The sequence below is a fragment of the Ixodes scapularis genome, unplaced genomic scaffold (genome assembly GCF_016920785.2).
Source record: "Ixodes scapularis isolate PalLabHiFi unplaced genomic scaffold, ASM1692078v2 ptg004047l_1___fragment_2___debris__unscaffolded, whole genome shotgun sequence".
Taxonomy (NCBI): Eukaryota; Metazoa; Arthropoda; class Arachnida; order Ixodida; family Ixodidae; genus Ixodes; species Ixodes scapularis.
Window position 1 is genome coordinate 26,751 of NW_024610372.1, and position 22,799 is coordinate 49,549.

At 44.5% G+C, this 22,799-nt stretch overlaps 1 protein-coding gene across 1 annotated transcript; it reads right to left on the minus strand.

The window, feature by feature from the left end:
- Nucleotides 1-316: 316 nt before the first annotated feature.
- Nucleotides 317-21,951, minus strand: LOC8029117 (4-hydroxyphenylpyruvate dioxygenase). The gene is made up of 11 exons (XM_042288438.1): nucleotides 21,888-21,951; nucleotides 18,401-18,548; nucleotides 13,778-13,860; nucleotides 12,589-12,678; nucleotides 9,332-9,435; nucleotides 7,767-7,844; nucleotides 7,139-7,301; nucleotides 5,060-5,131; nucleotides 4,854-4,970; nucleotides 2,935-3,057; nucleotides 317-556 (listed from the first exon to the last, which is right to left on the minus strand). The coding sequence occupies exons 2-11, from the start codon at nucleotides 18,522-18,524 to the stop codon at nucleotides 482-484; spliced, it is 1,029 nt and encodes a 342-aa protein (XP_042144372.1). The 5' UTR covers nucleotides 18,525-18,548; nucleotides 21,888-21,951; the 3' UTR covers nucleotides 317-481.
- Between the last annotated feature and the right edge of the window lie 848 nt (nucleotides 21,952-22,799).

The following is a 22,799-nucleotide window of genomic DNA, read 5'->3' on the forward strand; positions in this document are numbered from 1 at the left end:
TATGAGTAATACTAAATTTATTGCTGTCTTTTTTTTTTTTTTTTTGCTGTTTGCTGTTTTTTTTTTTTTTTAATTCACGATCGCTGGTTCGTTTTGGTGGAATGTTTAGCCGAGATTTTGGTCAAAAGATACAATAATCGCGTCGTGATGTGTTATAGATACTTTCTATCAAATTTAACTTAAATTTGTTCGTTTTCAGTCAGAAAAAAAAAGAATCGTAGTTCCCGATTAAAAAATTGCCCCACAAGAGCAAAACAAAATTGTAAATACATTTTTTTTTTTAAAGTATAGCTTTGCACTGCACCGGACAGAGGGGTCGAGGTTTAATCAAATATTTATTTCAGAAAAAAGGTAAAAGTTCGCTAGATGCCAACAAAAAGATCCGGAGATTCTTGGAGCAGTCAATGATGAGTAGATCGGGTCTGCGCATTCCGACATCGTAGCTTCCCAGACGCCATCTTTCTGTGCGTCTTTTTGCTTACTAGAGGTTGCCTCTCATCTGTTGGTCCATCTCGATGGCTTCGAAGAGGGCCTTGAAGTTTCCAGCACCGAAGCCCTGGGACAAAATAGAAATAAAAGTGACGTATTTAAAGCGACTCCTTGTTTACAAACAAACACGTTTGCCTCCAAAAGCTCTGAACCCCCCTCCCCTCCCCCCTCCCTCTCCCCTCCCCCCCCCCCCCCCCCCCCGCGTGAGCGAAACATCCACGCGCGCCTCTTGCTTGTGACGTCATACACATGGCCTAGTGTATACAAACTAAGCGTTGCAGGCAGTAACAGAATAGAGGCGCCGCTGCTTCGTAACACTGCGAAACGATTTCAATGCAATTTTAGTATAAAATGACAATAAAATTAAACAAAAATGGATGAGTGGAAGACTGCGTTTGAGTATCGTCTGGTGGGGTAAGTAAGGGAAGTCAGCTTCTGCCTTCTTCCCCAAAGAGCAGCCATTCAGCTACATCTACCACCGTACCGTACTGGTACAGCGGTACGGTACAGTAAAGTACGGCGGTAGTAGCGGTACCACCGGAGTCTTTGAAGCTATACTTTTAAGCGCGCGCCCCGCAGTCACGGTATTACCCGGGCGCGCGCTTAAAGGTACGCAACCCCCCCCCCCCCCCCCCCCGCCCCACATTTTTTGTATTTTTTTTTGTCAGGCGAATTAAATCAATGTTTTTCTACAGCGTCACTTGTATTTATATTATATTAAAAAAAAACAAAAAAAAAACGCAACTGCTCGAAATCGAAACGAAAACTGGATTGGGGAGGACAAAGAAATGTAGAGGAGGGGAGAGTTACCGGAAGTCACGTGGCTACACCCGACTGCGTTTTCTTTTTTTTGTTTCTTCTTCGTCGTTTTGGTTGTGCGAAGCAGACAAAAAACGTGCACATCGAAATTCGCACGAAAAACGGAAAAGTCAAGCACTTAGGACGCTATAGAAATTACAGAGAAGATGCAAGCGAACTGGTGAACTTTCAACATTGTAAAACCCAAAACGTAAAACAAAACAAAAAAAAAAAAGAAAAAAAAAACAGAAAAAGGGGACACACTGGTCCCCTTTTTCGACCATCGCGGAAAAAAAGCGACGCGTTTCGAGCAGTCACTAGCTGACCAGACTTTTTGCGATGAGATCTAGTCGTGGAGCGGCTGAGCCAATCAGCGGCGTTCCGAGAAGGGCCTCCGAGAACCGACTCGCTCATCGCGCACGCCAGTGTGACCATCTGATTTTTTTTGTGATGCGATCTAGTCGCATCGCGCGAGTGCTTTACATCGCTGGTGTGAACGCACCTTTAATACTTGACGTTTGCGGGTTTTTCAAGCTTTTTCAAGACGAGCAATGTCTTCAGCTTGGAGAAGGGGCGACGATTCGAGGACATGCGAATCAGCTTGGTGGTCGGGCGTGAGTACGAAATAAATACAAATTGCTTTGATCGGTAAACGATTTTTCTTTCGAAGCTAGACAGATTCGCCGGCATTCCGCGAACAGGTCTGAAGTAGAAGTGCCCCGCGCCCGTCGCCACACACACACAAAAAAAGTATAATATATTTTTAAATTATTATTGAGTGTGTGCCTTCGATGACCCACGACTTCGATTATATTTGGTGTGTGTCTAAACCATCGAGAACGGCACGTGACCACGGAGAAGGGAGTGAGCGCGACTCAAACCGGCCAGTTCTCGACCGGCGGTTTGCGGGCAAAAAGAAAACGAATTTTGAGCTGGAAATTGTGTTCTGGGTAGTGGGGGCTCATATGTCATGTCGAAATAGAATCCTTGGCGAGCTCAAATACCCTGTTACTGCCTCTTTAAAAGCATGCTTGAAAGGCTCCGGTAGTGCAATACGCTGAACACGGTAACGGTTTGCTAAAAGTCCCCCAATAAGGGGACCACACTGAACTGGCACACAATCAGTTAGTTCGCTGTAGCAAATAGTAGCCGCGAATGTCACGAACTGCAACTGGCAACCAATTAGCAAGCCCGTCGCCTACCAGCAGCGAATTAGAGACGACCTTTCCAACATGGCGTTTTGAGAACACGTCGTTCGCACTGTGTGTTGTAAAGAACTGAAAGCGCCAGGAAGACAGGGACATGTGAAAAAAAGACACCGCAGTACGCTACTAACAACTGACGGTTATTGAATAAAGCATACACCATTTAATCCTGCATTTCAAAATGCCGTCAGAATTGTCTTTGTCCTCTTCGATAAACAAAAGTTGCGTACGACATTGTGGTGCTGAGTTCTTCACTTGTCCTCGTCTTCGCACTTCAAGTTGTTTGAAGCTGTACCGGCTAGCCAATTTTTCCGTATTGGTGCTGTACTTAATACAGCAGCAGCCGTGCAGAAAGATCCGTAAAATAGTGTGGCTCGTATCTATGTGCGCGTAAACAGTCTCCGGTTCTGGAAGAGAAATGCTAGTGCTCGCTCCCACTGACCGAGTGGTTGTGCCTTTGGATGACCTCCAGGAAGACGGTGGGCCTGTCCTGCATGTTCTTGGTGAAGATCTGCAGCAGGTAGCCATTGTCGTCGTAGTCGATCAGGATCTTCAACTTTTGCAGCTGTTGGAATGCGGACAGATAGAACAGATGAACGGGACGTGACGTAAGTTATGTAGAGTTGTCTTCAAACATATCTAGAGCGCGGATCGCCTGTTTGTTGGTCTGGTTCGGGGAAGGTAATTAGTGAGTCCTTTTCAAAGTTAAGTGCCATCTGGCGGCTCAAAAAGCAGTTTTACTTTCGACAAACTTTTTACTTTAGACAAACTAATGTATTTCATCGGGCACCGTCACTTTCGCAAGTCCATGGCAGACAAGAACTGGAGTTTTGGTCACCTGAATTGTTTCTTCACTTTTTTTAGTTCGCATGATGTGACCTGAAGCACTGACCATACAAAGTGCGATTAAAGTTCCGCCATAAAAATGTTTTGGAGTTCAACTTGTGACAAGAGGTTGATTGAGCCATACTTCGAAATAAACGCTTACGCAGGCGTTGCCTTTACTCTGCTTCATATGTCATGTTGTTCTGAAGTCTCGAACGTACAGGCCCCTATGTCTTCCGCTTGGAAGATCTTCAGCTTCCTCGTTTATCATCCTCAAGGCTGCCATTAGTTTGGCACGAATGCGATACACTGAGTTCGCTCTGTGGAACCGAGGGATCCTGGGTTCAATCCCCACCCCTCCCCGTTTCAATCTGGATGAGCTTTGTACCGGAGTGCGGTCGTGTATCACCACTGCGTAGTGTTGGCGGTAACGCGTTGCAAGTAGTGGAGTTACCGGTATCACGTTACTTGTTCTGGTAACGTTGTAACGCACTCGTTGCATTTTCAAAGCGGTAACGGGTAGCGTACTTACGCGACTTATTTCGACAAACGAGCAACGTAGTTACGCTTCTAGTTACATATTCTTTACGGGACTTATAAAGATTACACTTTAATTTGTTTCGTATTTCAAGGCGCCAAGTTATGTAAATTTTGAGGTCTTTGCGTGTTTTTATTTTCCGTTTCTTCTCGTGAGTATTTAGGTTGAACCGCAAAAAAGACAAGGTAATTATGTTCAGTTTCTAAATAGACATAATTTTTTTTTTGGAATACGGCGCTTATGCGTGCCTGCAACGTCAAAAGAGTAAGACATTTTTTTTTCATAATTTAATAAAGTAACACAGACGTAATGTGCGTTACTTTTTAATGGTAACGTCTTCCTTTTATTTTGAGTTAACGTAGGTCGGTAACGCGTTACTTTTATTTGCAAGTAACGAGTAAGGTATTTAGTTACTTTTTTCAGTAACTCCTACAACACTGCAACCGCTTGATGCACGTTAAAGAGCCCAGGCTAGCAGGCGTACTACGCTGGCGAAATTTCTCATCTACAGTGGGTAACCATGTCACCATACTCTGGCAGACTAAACTGCCTCTGTCTATACAACTAACGACTATTTTTTTTTTTTTTTTTTTTTGCCGTGCTCTGATATGACGTTAGGGGTCAAAGTTGCCAGACTGAATTTTAAAAATGGTCTATTGGTATTCCGGGTGAATAGCAGTGCAGTAATGGCAAGTAGACCCAACCATCGCGCCCCTAGTTTCTAAATTGAGAACTACACTGATGGGGACAACAGCAACATAGATGATATGGTTGCGTTTTGACGCAGCGCTCGACCCACGTAGCCAAACGTTGTGTCAGCGTTTGGCTGAGGCTCGTGTTCGATCCGTGAAGCCGAACGCGGACGCAGCAAATAATTGGTCAAGAGTCCTGCCCAATCTCGGCCCTTTGCTCAGTCGAGAAAGATGAAGTAAAAACCATATGGTTCGATCTCTTCACCTTATCCTACGACGTTGACAAAAGCAATGTACTACACCTACCGCATTCAGGTCCTCGGAGACTGTGATCTTGGCGGTCTTGAGCTTCTCCCTGAGCTGCACGTAGTACTCGTCCGGAGTGTCCAGGAACTCCATGCCACGTTCCCGGAGCGCAGTGATCTGTAATCATGACATCATCGGAAATGCATTCTTAGTGGGAACATCTAGCGATAAACAGGGGCATGTCAAAGAATGTGCCCGATACATACCGCAGCTATGATGTCGCTGGTGTTGAGAGCAATGTGCTGAACACCGGGTCCGCCGTAGTAGTCCACATACTCCTGCGAGGTGGAAATGTCCTTAAACGTTTGTACTGCTGAAATATCACTGCACTGAGATCATGTTGTTTTAAAAACGGCCTGTTTGGTCTAGGCAGTTAAAGTTCAGTGAACAACGAACTAGCAACATCACATTTCCTCTTTTCTTCATCTTTACGGTATAGTGGAAATGGACTCTTCTGCCATAACAGAGGAGTCGAAGATTCAAGACAGTAACAAAGTCTGCCTACATATGATTTATTACCTCTATTTTGCTCTGCTGATATAATGGTCACATTTCTGGCTTTCCCCATCCAGGCGATGAATGCACAGTCACTGGGCTGTGACGCGTGTGCGGTGTCCTATGCCATTTCGCAAAGGATTAAACTACTGAGTATTTTCAAAACTAGACCCGCATCCGAGTGGACAAAGATGGCAACCCGCAAAAGGCGATCATATGGGTTGACGAAACGCAAAAACTAGTCAAAACTAGTAAAAAAAAAAAATTGAAAAGACGAGAATTCCCGAAATCTTCAAAATGACATGTTAAGTACCATTTAAGTATCGTGTTCAGTGTTCACTTGATACGATGTCAATGCTCCATTAGCTCTGATGGCTTCACGACCTAAATGTACACACATCATAATGAACAGCGTACGCGTATTCAGAATCTTTGCCTCAGATAGCACGAATGTTTTATGTACTATCACTATCGGTATGAATGTGAACTCTGCATCGCGTGGCCCGCGGTACTATCAGTGAATACTCCGTAAAGCTTAGATGCAAGATGCAAAGGGTGAGACAAGTAGATACCTGCGCTCGTTGACATACTTGTTGCGACGCCCTTCACTTCCGGGTCGTCTGGATAAACCGACCATGGCCTCCGCAATTTGTCGTACGCACGCACGCCGTTTTATACGTGCGTGACGGGGAAACCATTCGTAACATTCGTTCGAGCTTCAAAGTGGTTTATTGGATATCACATGATAATAACTCTGAGCGACGCCAAACTCGCTGCGGGAAAGTTTGCGATTGATTTATGTTGTGTCCTGTTGCTTTCACCGTTCCAGGGATCAAAATATCGTCTACGCTTGCACCCCGCTAACTTCTTGCGAGTGCGGATTATGCGGTATTTCGGTCTCGCAAAACTCACGCCAAGTAAGTATTATGCAGTTTTAGGAGATTGTTCTGATACTCCCGATAAGAATATGATGCATGCGCCAAGGCGTTGGCGAAGTATCTGGTATTGTTACTAAAACCATAGAAACAATCCTAAAGCAGCCCAAGAAAAAGTTACCACACAAAAAATATATAAGCTATTTTCGCTAGCGCACATTCCTAGAGAAAAAATTCTCTTGATAATTGGTCAATTTCGCGGTTCCGCCGACCGTTCTTCACTGGCAGACGATCCGGAAGTGCAGAGTGGTGCAACAATCGCTAGAGGCGTTATGTCTCGTCCGCAAAGCGCTTTTGTACTTCACGGAGCAATCGACAGGGGCCACTGATAGTACCGGGTGCCACGCGGAGCGGTGTTCACAATCATATTGACCGTGATGGTACGTCCTGAAGACATCCGTGCAACATTAAGACATCTCGAGCAAGTCTGTAGAACCATATGTGCTTCCAGGGTCAGCTCGGCAGTGACCTCGGGTCGGCCGGGCCGGTCGTTGCCTGACCTGACCAGAGGAAAATTGGCGACTCCTTCGCCCGGGGGCGGGGGAGGGGGGGGGGGGGGGGGGGGGGGAGACGCGGGGTGAGATGCCTTTAGTTCGTTTGCCCGATCCACCTAAGTTCACCCTTATCCCACACCGCTAGGTGATAGTTACAAAATTGCAGAGGGGACGCAAATTGGCTTAAAGGGGCGAAGGGATGAGTCATTTGTTTGGTTTTTAGTTTCAAGGCTAGGGGGCGCAAGCTACCGCCCGATATAAAAGGTACAACTGTTGGCATCCATCCATCCTATCCGTCCTCTGATTAAAGCCCGTTTGTTGGTGAATTTGTGCCAGCTGAACGCGTCCTCTGAGGCATCACCTGTATCTGGGACTTTCGCATCCCGTTGGCTGGCTCGTTGATGGGTATCTTGATGGTCTCCTCATAGTTGCTGACCACGATGGATCTCAGCGAAGAGTAGTTGGTGTGAATTTGTTTGTCGTCTACGGACCAGAAGCGATGGAACATCAGGTTTTTCTCATACCTGTAACCATTAGAAGCAGATGTATAACATACAAGTTTGCTGGCAGTCACTCTTCAAAAGGTAGTCTTGCTAGCGTGAGTCGAAAACACTTTGTTGAAGCACCAGTCAGGTCGCCGTGGAACACTTTAACAAGGCTTGGCAATCAGACGATTTACACACAACTGGAGCAAGACGGCGGTACCCTGATGCCGTACTTGCAGAAGAGTACTTTACATGTTTCCGTTTTTCAGAGACGCTCTATCCTCCAAAATTTGTGTAAAAATGCGGATCTCTATAAAGTTGCCATGGATACGATAAAGGCTCTGGGCATTTCTGAAGGGTCTCGCACACAAAAGATGAACAATTCAATTTATTATCGCTCTCAATTTTGGTGCGGCGATAACAAAGGCATTTGATATTTTTGGCCGGTCACAGCGATGTGCAGACCAATCAGTTCACTGGCATGAATGTTGTACCCTGACTTACCATTGAGCTGCCGGGACCATCTCTAAGTCAGGCTGATTAAGGACGCAGTGATCGATGAAGTTGAGGCCTACGTGAGAACTGGAGAAAAAAGCATAGATAATATTTGTTTGTGTGTGTCCACGCTATTTCCAACAAGGCTTCATGCATTGTGCGTTCTTCGACGGGAAACCAGGCGAGCTATAATTTTTTTCACCATAAAGGCCGGTTCACACATACAGCGAAGCGCTAAGTTAGCGCTACGTGAGCGCTCGAAGGAGCGCTCATGTGGCGCTTCCTAGCGCGTGTTGTAGCGCTCGGTTAGCGATTCAGTAGCGCTCTGTTAGCGCTTCAGAAGCGCTCTGTTAGCGCTACAGAAGCGCTTTGTTAGCGCTCTCACGCTGCTTGTGCCGTGCTTGCTGCTGCGGAACAGCGCGTGCACGGCGATTCCTTTGTTGTTGTTTTTCCTTTGGCATTGAAAGAAGAGGAAGTAAAACAGCCACTCTCCAAGCAAAGGGTCGGGCAGGCGACCCAGAGTCATGAACTTTGAGGGACTAATTGATTGGGTACGACCTTATCGCTTTCTATTCGATATGCGTGACCCTGGTTTCAAAGATACGCAGTTAAAAATAACCGCCTTCGAAAGAGCTCTGTGTCTCGGTCCCTCAGCCTAGGAAAAAGGTTCACCAGGTACCCGTCGGTATCTCGGTGGCGAAAGATTTCGGGCACCCAGAAGGCTCTTCTGGGCGTTCAACCGTCCACACACATATGCACTAATCGCGTATGTAAGAGCATTTGTCGCATTTCTATATCAGCATCCCACATGTCCGCCATGGTGCTGCTGATGCACACCAAACCACAGGAACCGGAACCGCCGTGCACGCGCTAATCCGCAGCACCGCGGTACAAGAAGCGCTACTGAAGCGCTAACACGGCGCTACTGAAGCGCTAACAAGGCACTACATGGAGCGCTAACAAGGCGCTATTGGAGCGCTAACAAGGCGCTACAGAAGCGCTAATCACGCGCTGTGTCGGAACTAAGTCACGCGCCAGGAAGCGCCACATGAGCGCTCCTTGGAGTGCTCACGTAGCGCTAACTTAGCGCTCCGCTGTATGTGTGAACAGGCCTTAAGAGTGCAGCCAAGGGCTAAAAGACGCCAAACACGGACAAGCGTACTAAACTCGGAAGATCATGGTGTACATCCCCGTGCTGTCGTGAAGTCAAAACTTGAGGTGGTCTCACAATAGCGACAAAGAACATTACTTGGTGGGTCTAATACGCCCTGCTAACATTTTTTTTTAGCATAAACGTCACCAACTGGGTAGAGGAGCATGTTTACGAGTAAGTGACACCTTAGCAAAGCGGCAGTGATCAAGCGGCCGTGGCCCCGATCACCGAGAAACAATCTTTCTTTTGTCGGCAGCCAAACTCGGTGTTTTCCGCACTCGGGATATTAAATGCACAATGCGAGACAACGAAAAGAAGTAAGCATACGATGGTTAAAAGCTCGAATGCCGAAAACGTCTTTGAGACATTTCGAGAGCAGCTCAGGGCGTTGTCGATGCCTACCAATAACGCACTCGCTTACAGTTTTTCGTAGCTCCTGTCCTTGGACGGATGCTTCTTGTAGCCGGGCAGGAACAGGCCGTTGTAGTTGCCTCGCTCCACGAAAGTGTGGGTCGTGTCTCCGCACTGCGAGTTGCGTGTCGTTTGTGAATACATGAAAAAAAAAAAAAAAACACCAAAAACCGAGTCATTTGAAGGGGGAAGCGGTTCTAATAATCAATTCTTTGACACTTTTTGTTGTAAATTGCACCAGTTATACGATGTGGCAGTCGTCATATGCTCGATGTATAAATGCTGTGACCAATTTATTTCCTGTGTGAATTCCGCTTAGAATGAATTACTGACGGTTGTTAGCTACAGAAAACGCGTTAGTTTATCTCTCCACGCAATGGCAGTCGCAATAAAAAAATAGGAATAAAAGGAAAAACCTGCACCTTTCAACTCTTCTAGCTAGCTTCCAGAACAAGTGACCACGTGATCTGGTGCCTATCATGTTACTTACTGGGGTTGGCAAAGCTCTGCGAATGTGCTGAGCTCCAGGCATTGATATAGAGTTCGGCTATTCAATTACCGCAGCGATTCGACACACGGTCCAACTCAAATCTCTTTGCATGAAAGCATACTCTTGCAGCACTTTAGTCGAAATGCTCGTACAAAGCTGTAACATTTGTCCGTTACAAAAAGAAATATCTGGTAATATGCAAAAATTCTAGGTATATCCAGTTATAAGCATAACCCTGTGACGGAAACCGACCAAATCATATCGGCGCTTCGTTGTAAGCATATATTGGTCGCTTATTTGCAGTGGTGAGCTGATGATTGACACGTTAGTGGAAATATGATGACCCCATGTTTGACGAATGTAAGTGTGAGTTTGATGGCTGCATGTATTCGCGACTCCAACTGTTTATAGGTGGCGCCACTCGTTTTCCAAAATGGCGGTTAAAGTGAGAGTCGGATAGGCGTGCTGGTATAACAGTTGCTAAACCGGTCTAGTGTGTTGGCTTCACTGAGTAACACAAATTATCCCCGCTTATACGAGGAAGCCAGGGTGTTAGGCCCACAGGTCACCTCTTTACACTGATAACAAAAACGGTGGTTAGTGTGATACTTACGCCAGGAGGCTTGTTTTAATTCAGCAACGAAACCGAAACTAACTTCTATTTTAGATTGAATTTCTCGATATAGGTGTTAATTTCGGTTTTTCTTCTAATGCAAGGTCTGTCTCACAGCGTAATTATTAAGCTAAAGAAATGGTTCGAATAAACTTTACGTTGTGATATACGAGCCCGATCCAGATACTTTAACAAGAGGGTCTTTCATACACCTGAAAGGTATCAGAATGTTTCATTTGTTGAAAAAATAAGCGCTGACATTTCAGTGTTCTTGCTGCTTTTTCTCACTGAGGTAATTGCCATGTAAAATAATGAACTGCGGGCCCTTTGACGGGTTTTCGGACAGTTAGAAAATCTTTTGCTTTAGTATTTATTCTAAGCACAAGAATAACAAAATAAATCAAAATTTTACCAAATATCGCTACGGGTGATGAATTTAGAACAGGACAGTTAGAAAATCTTTTGCTTTAGTATTTATTCTAAGCACAAGAATAACAAAATAAATCCAAATTTTACCAAATATCGCTACGAGTGATGAACTTAAAACAGGTTCCCAAAACGTATAAATTAAGAAATGCTGTTCTTGCTACGAAAACCTAAAAACGGAATCAGTGTTTTACAACAAAAGTGTGTGTGTTTTTTTAAGAAAACACGTGACTCATACGTGTTTGTCCGTCCCTTCTCGTCCCGGCCTCGCGGTTTTTTAGTCAAATATTAATCCAGTGCTATGTCTATCTTAATAACGATGCCAGTTTTTAATATGCTAAAAAGAATCCAGTGATACCTTTCTGTAAAAATGATGGTTAAATGGAGTATTATTTTGATTGTGGTGTGGTCTACATTACCACAATTTGTATTAATTATGATACAATTAAAATGTTTGAATACATAGTTTTCAAGCTCTAATATAATCTGTTACTCATGCTCTAATTTCAAACGTGCAAACAACTTTGGCAATCCAAAGTTTGAAAATTATCAGCACGGGTGCCAATTGCAGCATTTTTAATTAACAAGCTAGAAAAAAAAATTGCCTAAAATAAATGGAAACAGAAATCGTGACTTTTGACAATCGGCAAAACTTCCAAATTCACCATTAATCTTCCGGACCAAGCGCCCAGAAATACAAAAAAGAAATTCTGTTTGTTTCTTTTAATTACAAATTGCTTCTCAGAATATTTATTTTCTTTCATTTTTACGCAACGTCGTTTTGCCAATCTCTGCCGTTCCAATTCGAAAAGCGCCTACCCGCTTGCCCGTCTTCTGACTGCAGCACCTTTCGTTGGCGTTGGAAGGCCGGTGAAACAGTAGCGAGTTTTATCATTGCGTATACGAGCGAACGCCAGCACTCTGTGTTTGCGTTAACGTTGCGTGTTTCGCACTGCTTGTGCGCGGAGTCCAAAAGTGCGGTCTTCGATTGGCGCATGGCGACGGTGCGCATGCGCAGCGGGGAACACAATATGCAATACTAAAACTCTCCAGATAGTAAGGCACAAGTCCATACCGGCCGCAGCACTACATTGCGACCGTGGAGAGTGTTGTTTGCATTCAGAAATGCGCGAGCCATAATCGCGAGTAGTTCCGCCGTGCCTGCTGAGCAGGAGAACTGGGGGGACCCTCACTAGAGCGGTTCCCGTTTCCGCCGCGAGAGGGCGAGCAACGACCTGGAGACGCGAATAGCGAGCATGAGCATGACGGCAAGATACAGGAACCGTAATTGTTCCACCATGACGATGAGAATTTGTGATGGATCTTGATTGAAGTATATAAGCTACCTGTTTGTTTCCGCTAACATTTTCCGTTAGGGATGGCACGTGCCGACCAGATTTACCGTTATGGCAAGTATACTGCCCGATGTAACTTCTATTTAAACCCAGTTATTATAAAGTTTTACTATTGCGTGTAGAAGCAAACGCGAACACTGTGTGTATGCGTTGCCGTTGCGTACTCCACACTGCGCATGCGCGTCGTCGCCGTGCCCCAATCTAAGACGCAGTTTGGTCTCCCGCGCACGCGCACTGTGGAACGCGCAACGCTAATAATGCACACTGCTTGCGTTTTCTCCCATAGGCGATACTAAAACTCGGTATTACTTCATGGCGCCTCTGTAAAAAATTGGGCACAAAAAAAAAAAAAAAAAAAAAAAAAAAAAAAGAAAGGAACTTACAGTTTGGACCGTCGCGAACCGGACTTTTCCGCAGTCGTCAGACTCCTCCCATATGTCACGAACGATAGCAGCACCACGCTCCTTTGCCCTCTGTTTGGGAGAGAGGAACGCACTGCCGTTAGACAGTTTTAGGGAAGCGTTTTTGCACGTCCAGTACGGTATACGATGGGCACTCCGGTATACGGTCTGCGCATATCCGAGTGTTCCGTGGTAGCGCGTTCGTAGTTTGCACCGGAGGGCCTATCGCACCGTATCGAAAGTGCAAAAACGGTTTCCTAAAACTCTCCATTGTTTCGTACTGAGCCCCAAATGCGCATTACAATTTTAATTTTTTTGGAGGGGGGGGGGGGGGGGGAGAAGGGAAAGGAGCTTAACGTGTACTAAGGTACACATCCTTCCAGCGCTTATCACGAGGGGAAAACTGTCGGGACACTGGGATGTTGACCCATGCACCTCGGTGTGATATTCGGCAGGCGACAGCTACCGTGCGTGTTCAAAACGCGTTTCACAGCCCAGTAGAACATCGCAGCAGCCAGAAGGCGATTCTGCAGAATACCACATCTTGATGCACGCGTCCATAGCCAAGTGATTCGGCCGTTTTCACTTAAGTGTTAAGTGCTGGAGGGGTGTTTAGACTTCTCTGTTGTTTGTTCGTTAGCTTGAGCTTCATCCAGGCTTGAGTTCTCATTTTGAATGACAGTTTTAAGAGTGCCTTAGTTCTTCTTCAAGTCCCCACCACTGGTCGCAATGTTGGTCGGTTACGGCGAACGTTTTAGTCCGTAACGGATTAACTACGGCTGTAGGATAACATGTTCGGTTGGAAGCTTGCGTTGGGCTTGAAACTCGAGTTTGCTGGCAGAGACATCACTTTGACTTGTTGTTGAATTAAAGCTTAAAGCGGGTAAGGCTTCAAGTTACTAGACGGTAGAACAACAAATAGACTCGAGCAGCTGTACGTAGTGCATTTTCGCAATGCTGTTTCAGCTCGTTTTTAGGTGGCTTATTCACTGGACGCCATTTTCGAGCGCTTCATTCACGGCGCATGCAAGCAAAACTTTCTCGAGCATGTTTGCCGAGGAACTCGTAGTAAGTATTGTGAGTTTCGATTCAACAGCAATTAACCACCAAAAAAGCCAATTCCCTAAGTCCACAAGGACTGTAGGACGCTAGTTCTGCCGTGCCTACTCACCTTGACAATGGTGTCCAAATCTTCGACGCTGAACGCGATGTCCTTCACCCCGTCGCCGTGCTTCACCAGGTGAGGACCCATCTCTGTTCCAAGTGAATAGGTTACAAATACTGCGATAAGCATACTGACCAATGTTTGACAGGCGTTTTAAGAAGTACTTAATTGGTGTCACGTCGCAATGAAAGGTGCTACCTTTAAGGCTTTTGGTCTGCGGTATTTGCATTTGCAGTTATCATCGCAGCTCGGAGAACTTGAAGCGAAAGAACCTCCCGCAAACAAGAAAGGGGAAGAGGCGAGGAGGACATTCGTGTTGTATCGCGCCTGGCAGATGAGTGCTATGTCCGCTGAAATTATGTGTTCAAACATCTCGCGTCATAAGATGCTTGAAGTCATAGCTAACCATTCGATGTCTTTTTTTTAGAAAGTAATGGTACATTAGGTAATAACCAGTACGGTTTCCGACGAGGTTATTCGACTCAGCTACTGCATTGATAGAGGGGGGGGGGCAGATTGATGGTATCGCGTCAGAACCTACCATTTAAGCCTAACATTGTCATTTACAATAGCCCAATAATTAGGTAAATAGAAGCTTACCTTTACAAAAGAGAACAAAGGGATCAAATTAAGGAAGAAAAATCGCGACCTTGCTCTTTGGTTTCTGGGGTTCCTCAGGGTTCGGTGCTTCGGCCTGTACTTTTTATTTTAATGTTCATGGGTAAAACTTTCGAAGATACTGTACGTATTAGGTTCTTCGCAGATGACACAGTTATTTATAGCGAAATTGCTATTAGTTCAGACTAGGTAAATTTAAATAAACATTTGAAAAAAAAAAACACAAAAAAACGGTGTAATGTTTGGAAAATGACATTGAAAACTAATAAGATCGTTTTCATGACAATGACTGAAAAGCAAACCCCTTTGAAATTTTGTTATCGCATTGGAGATGATCTGCTTAAATATATGTAACAGAATATACACGACATCATTTCTGTTGCGTCACGGCGCGGTGGTGGCGCGTCGAGCGCACTTTCGGTCTGGGGCTTTGGGCGGAAGTCACCATGTGAGACGTGCATTTCTGCGTTGTTTTGAAAAAAAACCAGACAAAAACCTGCCTTCTCGTCAAAACGCCGCGATTGAGGCTGTACCAAAAGAGTCGGAAGTCAGTTGTCACGTGCTCGGTTCGTCCGAGAATGTGGATATGTGCCGTGAAAAGGGAAAAGCAGACGCCGTCGGACCATGATTGCTTGGGCGGGAAGCATTTTGGGTAGAATTCACGAATACTTGTGGTCATCAGATTTATTTGTTTTGCTCCAACATGAACGCTGGAAAACCGTCAAGTTGTACGGATCACCTCTGGACTACGTTCAGTGCGTCTTCAAGTTCAAACGGCCGCCTGGTCGTTCGAACTGTCGTCTGCTTTTTCAAACGTTTCTGCTCGTCGTCTGCTCTCTCAGACGACACCGGCCCGTAGACCAAACGGTGGCCCGGTAATTGCGATAAGAAGTGAGTGCAGGCCTCAAAGGACTTTTTATGTTTGAAGGTTGGTTGGGCTAAGCAGGCTCGGTGAAAACAGCAGATACAAGGAGGTGTTGATCATTGTTACCAGAGGCCATAACCGACCACCGACTTGTTATGCCCGATTCACTCGGTCAGATTCTGCGTGCGATTTTTAGTATCGACGTCGACCATCTCAGCTACGGTTCACGCTTTTGCAGCCCGGCCGACGTCGCGACTGAAAATTGCGAGCGGAATTATCATCATGCGAATGAGACTTTAGCGTCCATTTTGCGGCGTCCACGCGGAATGAATCGCCACATGTCACATTATTAGCCGTGTAACAAGCCTCGGTAATTTCGTTGAGGCCGCTCTAGTAGTCAGACATTGCCAGGAAATGGTAGAATCAACAATTCCAACCCGAAAAAGAGCACGTGGACTCACACCGACGCCGACAATATCGCATTTCAATTGTTTATGGTCGACGGCGATCTTCTTGCCCACACTCCATCGCGCATGCGCGGCGCCGGTGGCGTTTGCCATAGGGCGCTCCGGTTTGTTTGTAAACATGAGTTGGTCTATAAGCTCCTCGGATTCTTTTTGGTCTGAATCTTTCGTGTAACCTTTCATGTTGATCGAATATGCAAAACGGCCATGCAACGGACACTACGGAGAAACTTTAAGGCCTGTTCACACATGCAGCGGAACGCTACAAGCATAGCGCTTACCTCGCGCTAAGCGCGTGCTGACGGGAGCGTTCACCAGCTTTGTATCGCACCGTCAAAACTGTTGCTCATGGCAGACGATAAGGAGCTGACGGCACGTGAGAAGCGCTACATCAGCGCTCCGCTGCATGTGAGAACCGGCCTTAAGAAACACATCACCTGAAGTGAAAAATTACTGCATTTAGAAGTGCGATTTACATGTTATGGATTATGCCAGCCCAGTGTGGGAACCTTATACGCAATAACACATGGCCACCACTTCTGAGAATAAAAAAAGGAAAAAGGCACTTGGATTTACTTAAAACGACTACCACATCATCGCTGAAGTGCGATATATAGCTGTTTTTTTAATTCAAACGCCTATGATAATAAATTGGTTAAATTTTTATCTTCAATTATAATGGGTTCATAGAAAATTACCAAAACGATATATATATAAAATGTTCGAGCCTCATAATTGTTGAAAATAAACATAACAGGCATATTGACCCATACATATACTTGACGGATGGTTTTAAGTTCTCGTTTTTTGCAAGATCTACAGATGATTGAATAGCCTACCTGAAACATTTGTCAACACTGCAAGTGTACATCTGTTTGTAAAAACACCTTGCCTGAAATTTGATATCCTAATTAATGTCTGCATTGTCATAATAAGTGTTCTTCCTAAAATGCACCCTCTCCTGCCTTGGCCACTCTGTTAACTGGCAGTACAAAAAATAAATAAATAAATAAACAGTACGGGCACGCCGAATCAAAGGCGATTTCTTGTAATCGTGCGCGATCTTTCGCTGTGCAAGGCACGAATGCTTTAGTAAGGTACGTTGTTGGGCTAGTTGGTTCATCTTAGTAAAACATATAAAATAGCGCAACAGAAACAAGGACAAGAAGTAAACAGGACAGGCGCTAACTTTCAACTAGTTTTATTCTGGAAAATCGAACACATATATACACACGACAGGCAAAGCAGCACCACGTAAAAGTTGATTAATTTAATTAATTCGGTCTTGGTTTCTGTGGCGGAGACCGCCTTACAAAAAGATGAAGGGGTTGAAAAGAAAGGTCCCAACGAGGCAGAGAACAAAAAGACCAGAGGTCATTCCGTACATACACAAGGTTGCCCACAATCTGAAGAAAGTTGCAACCAAGTACGATGTTCCAGTTGTATTCTCTGCTTCAAAGAAGTTGGCTGGGTTGTGCGCCCGCATCTCTGATGAGGAGGCAAAAGCACCGTGTGGCAAAAAACACGTCACCCCTTACGTGGACTGCACAGTGGGTGTGGTTACGAAATCCCCCTGAGTTGTGGAAAGGAATACATTGGCCAGACGGGGCGGTACATCAATGACCGAGCACGGGAGCACGCATTATCAGTAAAAAATAAATATGGCTCGCATTTGCCTATACATTGCAACACGTGTGGCTGTGTTCCGCGACTTCAGCAGATGCGGATACTAGGAAGAAGCCGAGAGACGGTCGCTCGAGAGCTATTGGAAGCTTTCTTTATAAAAAAAAGTGGGACGGCATGTGTCAGCGACACTTCTATTGTTCTTCATTGTAATGAATTTCAGTTTTTGAATGATCGGGTGAAAAATTAATCAACTTTTACGTGGTGCTGCATTGCCTGTCGTGTGTATATACGTGTTCGATTTTCCAGAATAAAACTAGTTGAAAGTTAGCGCCTGTCCTCTTTACTTCTTGTCCTTGTTTCTGTTGCGCTATTTTATATGTTTTACCACGAATGCTTTGTTCGGTAAAAGTTCGTCTTTTGGAAAACAAATAGATTACATTGTCATTCCTTTTACGAATATAATCCGCACAATATCCTAATTTTTAATCCACCACCGAACAAGTATTTCAATTTTAAACAGGACTCAGCTATTGAGATTGCACTCGCAAAACACACACAGCGTTTTCGTTGGCAAAAGCAGAACTTCTGGGGTAACATAATCATGCAAAGAGGACGACAGCTCTTGACTGCTGTCTCGGTAAAATAACCTATTTCTAAGAACAACAAGATTTACGGCAATGAGAGAAGCTCAATTCTTCGACCATGATCATTGTACGCACCCTCAACCATGTCGGTCAAAACCGGGAACAAGTGAGCGCCCACGACTCTGACCTTACCAGGACTGATGTAACGTCACGATACGACGAGCCACGCATACTTGCAAAATTTGGCGTGTAGTTTTGCACTGATGTTCAAAATCGATTTCACAAAAATTGAGGCGCGTTTTAGTAAAATAAATAACACATCTGACTATATTTAAACCATCTCTGCGTGACCAGCGGAAATTTTTTTTAGTAACTTCCGGAAATCACCGTACAGTCCCTTTAAACAAGGATGAGTTTCAGATGGGTATGCTCAATTGAAACAAACATATTGATAATAGAAAAGTACACGCACCCGTGTCTCCGGGAAGCAGGGCCGAAGCGAACACGAAGATGATCTTGTTCTGTTGCACCACGTGGGCGGCCATGTTACGGGAACCTGTCTCCAGACCCTTGTAGCACATGTACTCGAAACCCATCTTGGTGCAGTAGTGGGCAGCGGCCTGCGATCATTTAAAAGGCCATCAGGGTCACTGAACATGGAGGAGACCGGAGAACGATCCACGTTGCCTGTCAAAGACAAACATTTTCAGCCATCTTTAACCTTAAAGGAGCTGTGCAACAATTTTTGTACTGTTCACAAATACCGCTTAAAGCGGATCCCTAACGTTAATGACCTATGAAACACGCGTTCGTTTTTCACCCCACGCAATAGAAGTCCCAGAAAAAAATTTAAGAAAAACGAGCAGCGTTCACCCCCTCAACTCGCAGCCAGAACAAGCGGCCACGTGATCTGGAGCCGATTATATGCCGCCAGTGTTGATCATAGCCACGCGCTGGGGTTGGCAAAGCGCAGGACACGCGCTGAGTTCCAGACATTGTTATGGCTCGGCTGTTGTCGTCGTTGCAGCGATTGGACACGAGTCACAACCCGAATGCTTCTCGAGCTAGCAATTGTCACGAGCCCAAGTCGAGTGCCCACGCAATGTTCGGGTCCAATCTATGAACCGCATTCAAATATCGTCACTTGGGTGTACTGCGATCCCCGAGTTACGTCATCAAATTTTGCAAAGGAGAGATTGAATGAAAATGATCGCTTCTGTCCCTGAAATTACACCGCAACAAAGGAGTTTCTTGGCCAATGGCGTTGCGTGTGAGTATCCTTGAGTCCCAGGTGTGCCAGTAAGCTCGTGTAGAGAGAAAAACATTCCAATTGAATATCGTTGCACAGCTCCTTTAATATTTTGTAATGCATGCAATCCAGTATGTAAGGAGCGATCGTCTAGATTCGTTTAGAAGACGTTAACTGTCAAGCGACGTTTCTGGTGTCAGGTCGGGATGTCTTTTCACACCATGACACCAAGTTACCTGACGTCACGTGATGTGGTCCAGAGACGTCACGCGGACTGAGGTTACGCGACATGGTCACGTGACATCGTGTCTCGTGACGTCAAGTTACGTGATTTCACGTGCCATAGGGTATGCACAGGGGATACATTTTTGGGAATAGGGCTTTCATTATATTTATAAATCATTTCATGCTCTAAAAGTCTCCCGTTAGCGACAAAATTTTCTAATTGTAATTTATCGTTTATTGGGGTATTCGCAGATGTTATCGGTAATAGGAGGTTAAATATTTTATGATTGATAAGTAGCTTTCAGAAGCCACTTGATGCTGTAAATAATACCATGTTCAAGAGGTATAACTGTCTAATTGTCATGTGGTAGCTATATAGGTCGTCTTTTGATACCATGAGTTATCAACTTAAAGTTTATAAGACTTTGTCACTGACTATTAAAGTTTTGAAGAAAAAAATGACTGCAGCTATTTGGCTTGGTAATATTAAACTTTCTTAATTGTTGTCAGCTATACATCTAGGAAACCGCTGACGATATTACCAAAGTCTGGGTGGAGAAATGACAGCTTTCTATTTGCCAATTTAGATTTCAGAGAGCCTCTTGGTGATGTCAGCGATGTCAGGTTCAAGATCTTTAAATGTTGGACCATATTTACTAATTACTAAGTTTTGAATACGAATTTGGCTATCTTGCCCAGCTTGTGATTCCAACTCTCCCATTGTAAATTATAATTTTATAAACTGGCTCCTTGGGTCGCATCTCTAAGTCAAGTTAGAGATGTTTTAAGACTGGTAATTAATAATTAAGGTACGTCGTCAGGCACCGTTAGAGGCATCAATACATGGCTTGCACTGACGTCACATTGCGTACTTTTGGTCACCATGAGAAAGACAGAGAGAGAGGGAAGCTGCTTTTGTAGGAATTTTGAGTGATGGGTTAATCTTTTGTATTCTTATGGGGGGGAGAACGGCGACGCCTGGGCAAATATGGGAGACACAAAAGCAGGTGTTGGTAAGAGGGGAGCTCCTTTGTCCCCTTTTCTTTAGTGGCTTTCAGAGGGCCCTCTGAATAATGTCACGTGCAAGCCATTTAGAATGTTCGGAAGGAGTTTGTAACTCTATAAATTTACAAGAAAACTTTTGCTAGCCCTTTATTCGATCGGTTATAGCCCATTCATGCTATTAGTAATGTCGTTCTAAGCAGCTTGTAAACCTTCAACATGGCTAAGGTTATGCAAAAACGCTTCATTAATGCTCGTTATAATTTTGTGAATTATTGCAGAAATCAAAATTGCACGCTTAGAGAGTTTATGAAGGCCCCTATTGTAAGTCAGTATATTATGGGCCGTTGATGCCATCAACTATTTGAGGCTCGAGAATTTCTATAAATGCGAAATCTATAACCAGAGAGCCTCGGGGTACCATTGACTATATACTCAGTCAGTTTTACAGACGTTACTTCGAAAGAAGTAATTACAATTAAAATTACTTTTCTTCAAATGTATTCAGTTAGATTACTCGATTACCTGAGAAGAAACGTAATTGGCCATCACTTGAAAAAGTTACCGTTACTTTTCCGATTACTTCAGATTTTCAGAACGAAAGGTTTTTCTGAATTTCAGAAAGTGCGCAGTCTGCCTGTTTTGAAAAAGAGTCTTTCGTGCTGTCCATTATTCGATTAGAATCGCGGGACTATGCGGAGTGCAAGTGTCGTCTGCCTATTTCACAGAGGTTGCGATGATGTCAGCACGCCAAACTCTGATTGGCTGATTGGAAAAAAAAATAGTGTGTAGATTTCGAGGCATCTAACATTCAGGTCTACCTACTAAGCTTTCAAGCAAAGCCAATCAGAGCTCCGCGTCGTTCTGTCGTGACCGCAACGCCTGCGCAAGATGCAGACGAACTTGCTATCCGCATAAACTACTTATTTTCCTAATCCACCAATTTTAGTAAGTCACCCTCCGCTCGGAGACCTGGTTCGAGGATTAGGAAACTTGTACAAACAATGGGTGCCATGAGGAAGCAGAGGGGAAAAAAAAGAGTAGCGGATAGTGCAATTTTAGCGCTTCCAGAAGTATTCAAAGTACTCTTGCGGTTACTTTATACTAAATGTAATAAATAATTACAAAATTACTCAGAAGAGTAGTAAATTAGGAGTAATTTGACTATTTTTGTAATGAGCTACCAGACACGTCTGCACTCAGCTTCACGTTTTTGATGCACCGCAGCGGACGCAACAAGCCATCCCAGCCAGGCCAGAAACTTCGAACAGATGACGTGGCTACGCGTCCTCCCCGAAGGTCATGTGCCAGTCACACGTAATGGTTGGCTTTTATTCCTAACGTTCTTTACGGCCGAACGTAACGTGAAATAAGTTATAGTGAAAACTTTTCGCAGGACAACTCGCAAGTAAATCCTGCCTCGGAAAGTTTCAAGGTCCCCGAACCTTTCCGTGTCCACTGAACCCCGGCATGCGGTTCTCACCTGCTTGGCGTTGCCAACCCAGAAGGTGATGTGGTCGAAGGCCAAAAAACGGCCTCCCTCGGGCTTTGGGGAGAAACGTATAATACATACACACATGATTCATAAGCCGAAGAACAACAATCGGTAGGGTACAGTTCAAAGCAGCATTTTTAGTATGAAACAGCACTACTCTACACGGATCTTTAAAAAGGCACAAATTGATTCTGAAATCTTTTTTTCTTTTTTTATGACCAAAGCTTGGTTCTCGAGCCCTAAGCACCCTAGGAAACCCAATACGCAAGATATGTCTCCAAACACCGAAGACCACTGGAAGGCCTCTCCGAACAGCTGTAGCTGCTTCCATGTGATTTCGGAGAGTAGCACCATTGTCGCGTTCGTGACGTAGGAGTCATGTTTTTAGTAGGAACGATGTTCTTGACGTAGGAGTCATGTTCTTGACACCTGACTCAGGTCGCCGCGAAGAGGACCCAAAATGTACTTATAAACATTTGTATCAAAGTAAACATTTTTCAGTATTTAAATACAATAAAATAAACATATTTCCTTATATTTAATGCAATAGAAATTGCAAAATGCTAAAAGCATCTTAAGAACTGTCTCAAATATTGTATTTCAAATACTGCCTATCCCCGTGCATTGTATTTTATAATCCGGTAAGATCGTCGGGCATAACGACATTCCTCCCGGAACAAAATATGAACGATGATGCAAGTATGCATGTCTATTGTGCAAATCCCGGACACAAGCTCACCGGACAAGAGCTCACCGCTCTTGCTTGTGAACCCGGACAAAAGCTCAACCTGATAAAATTGTTTACTTTTTGCATAAACTCAAGTAGCACGACTTTCATTCTATGAAAAATAATGTATGACTCGCGCAAGGTATGCTCTTTGTTTAAAAAAGGGTGTTGAT

Coding starts and splice junctions, on each gene's coding strand:
- LOC8029117 (XM_042288438.1), bottom strand. CDS start 18,524: ATGGGTTTCGAGTACATGTGCTACAAGGGTCTGGAGACAGGTTCCCGT. Junction 13,861..18,400: donor CCTGCTTCCCGGAGACACGG/GTGCGTGTACTT, acceptor CACTTGGAACAG/AGATGGGTCCTCACCTGGTG. Junction 9,436..12,588: donor GGTTCGCGACGGTCCAAACT/GTAAGTTCCTTT, acceptor CGCAACTCGCAG/TGCGGAGACACGACCCACAC.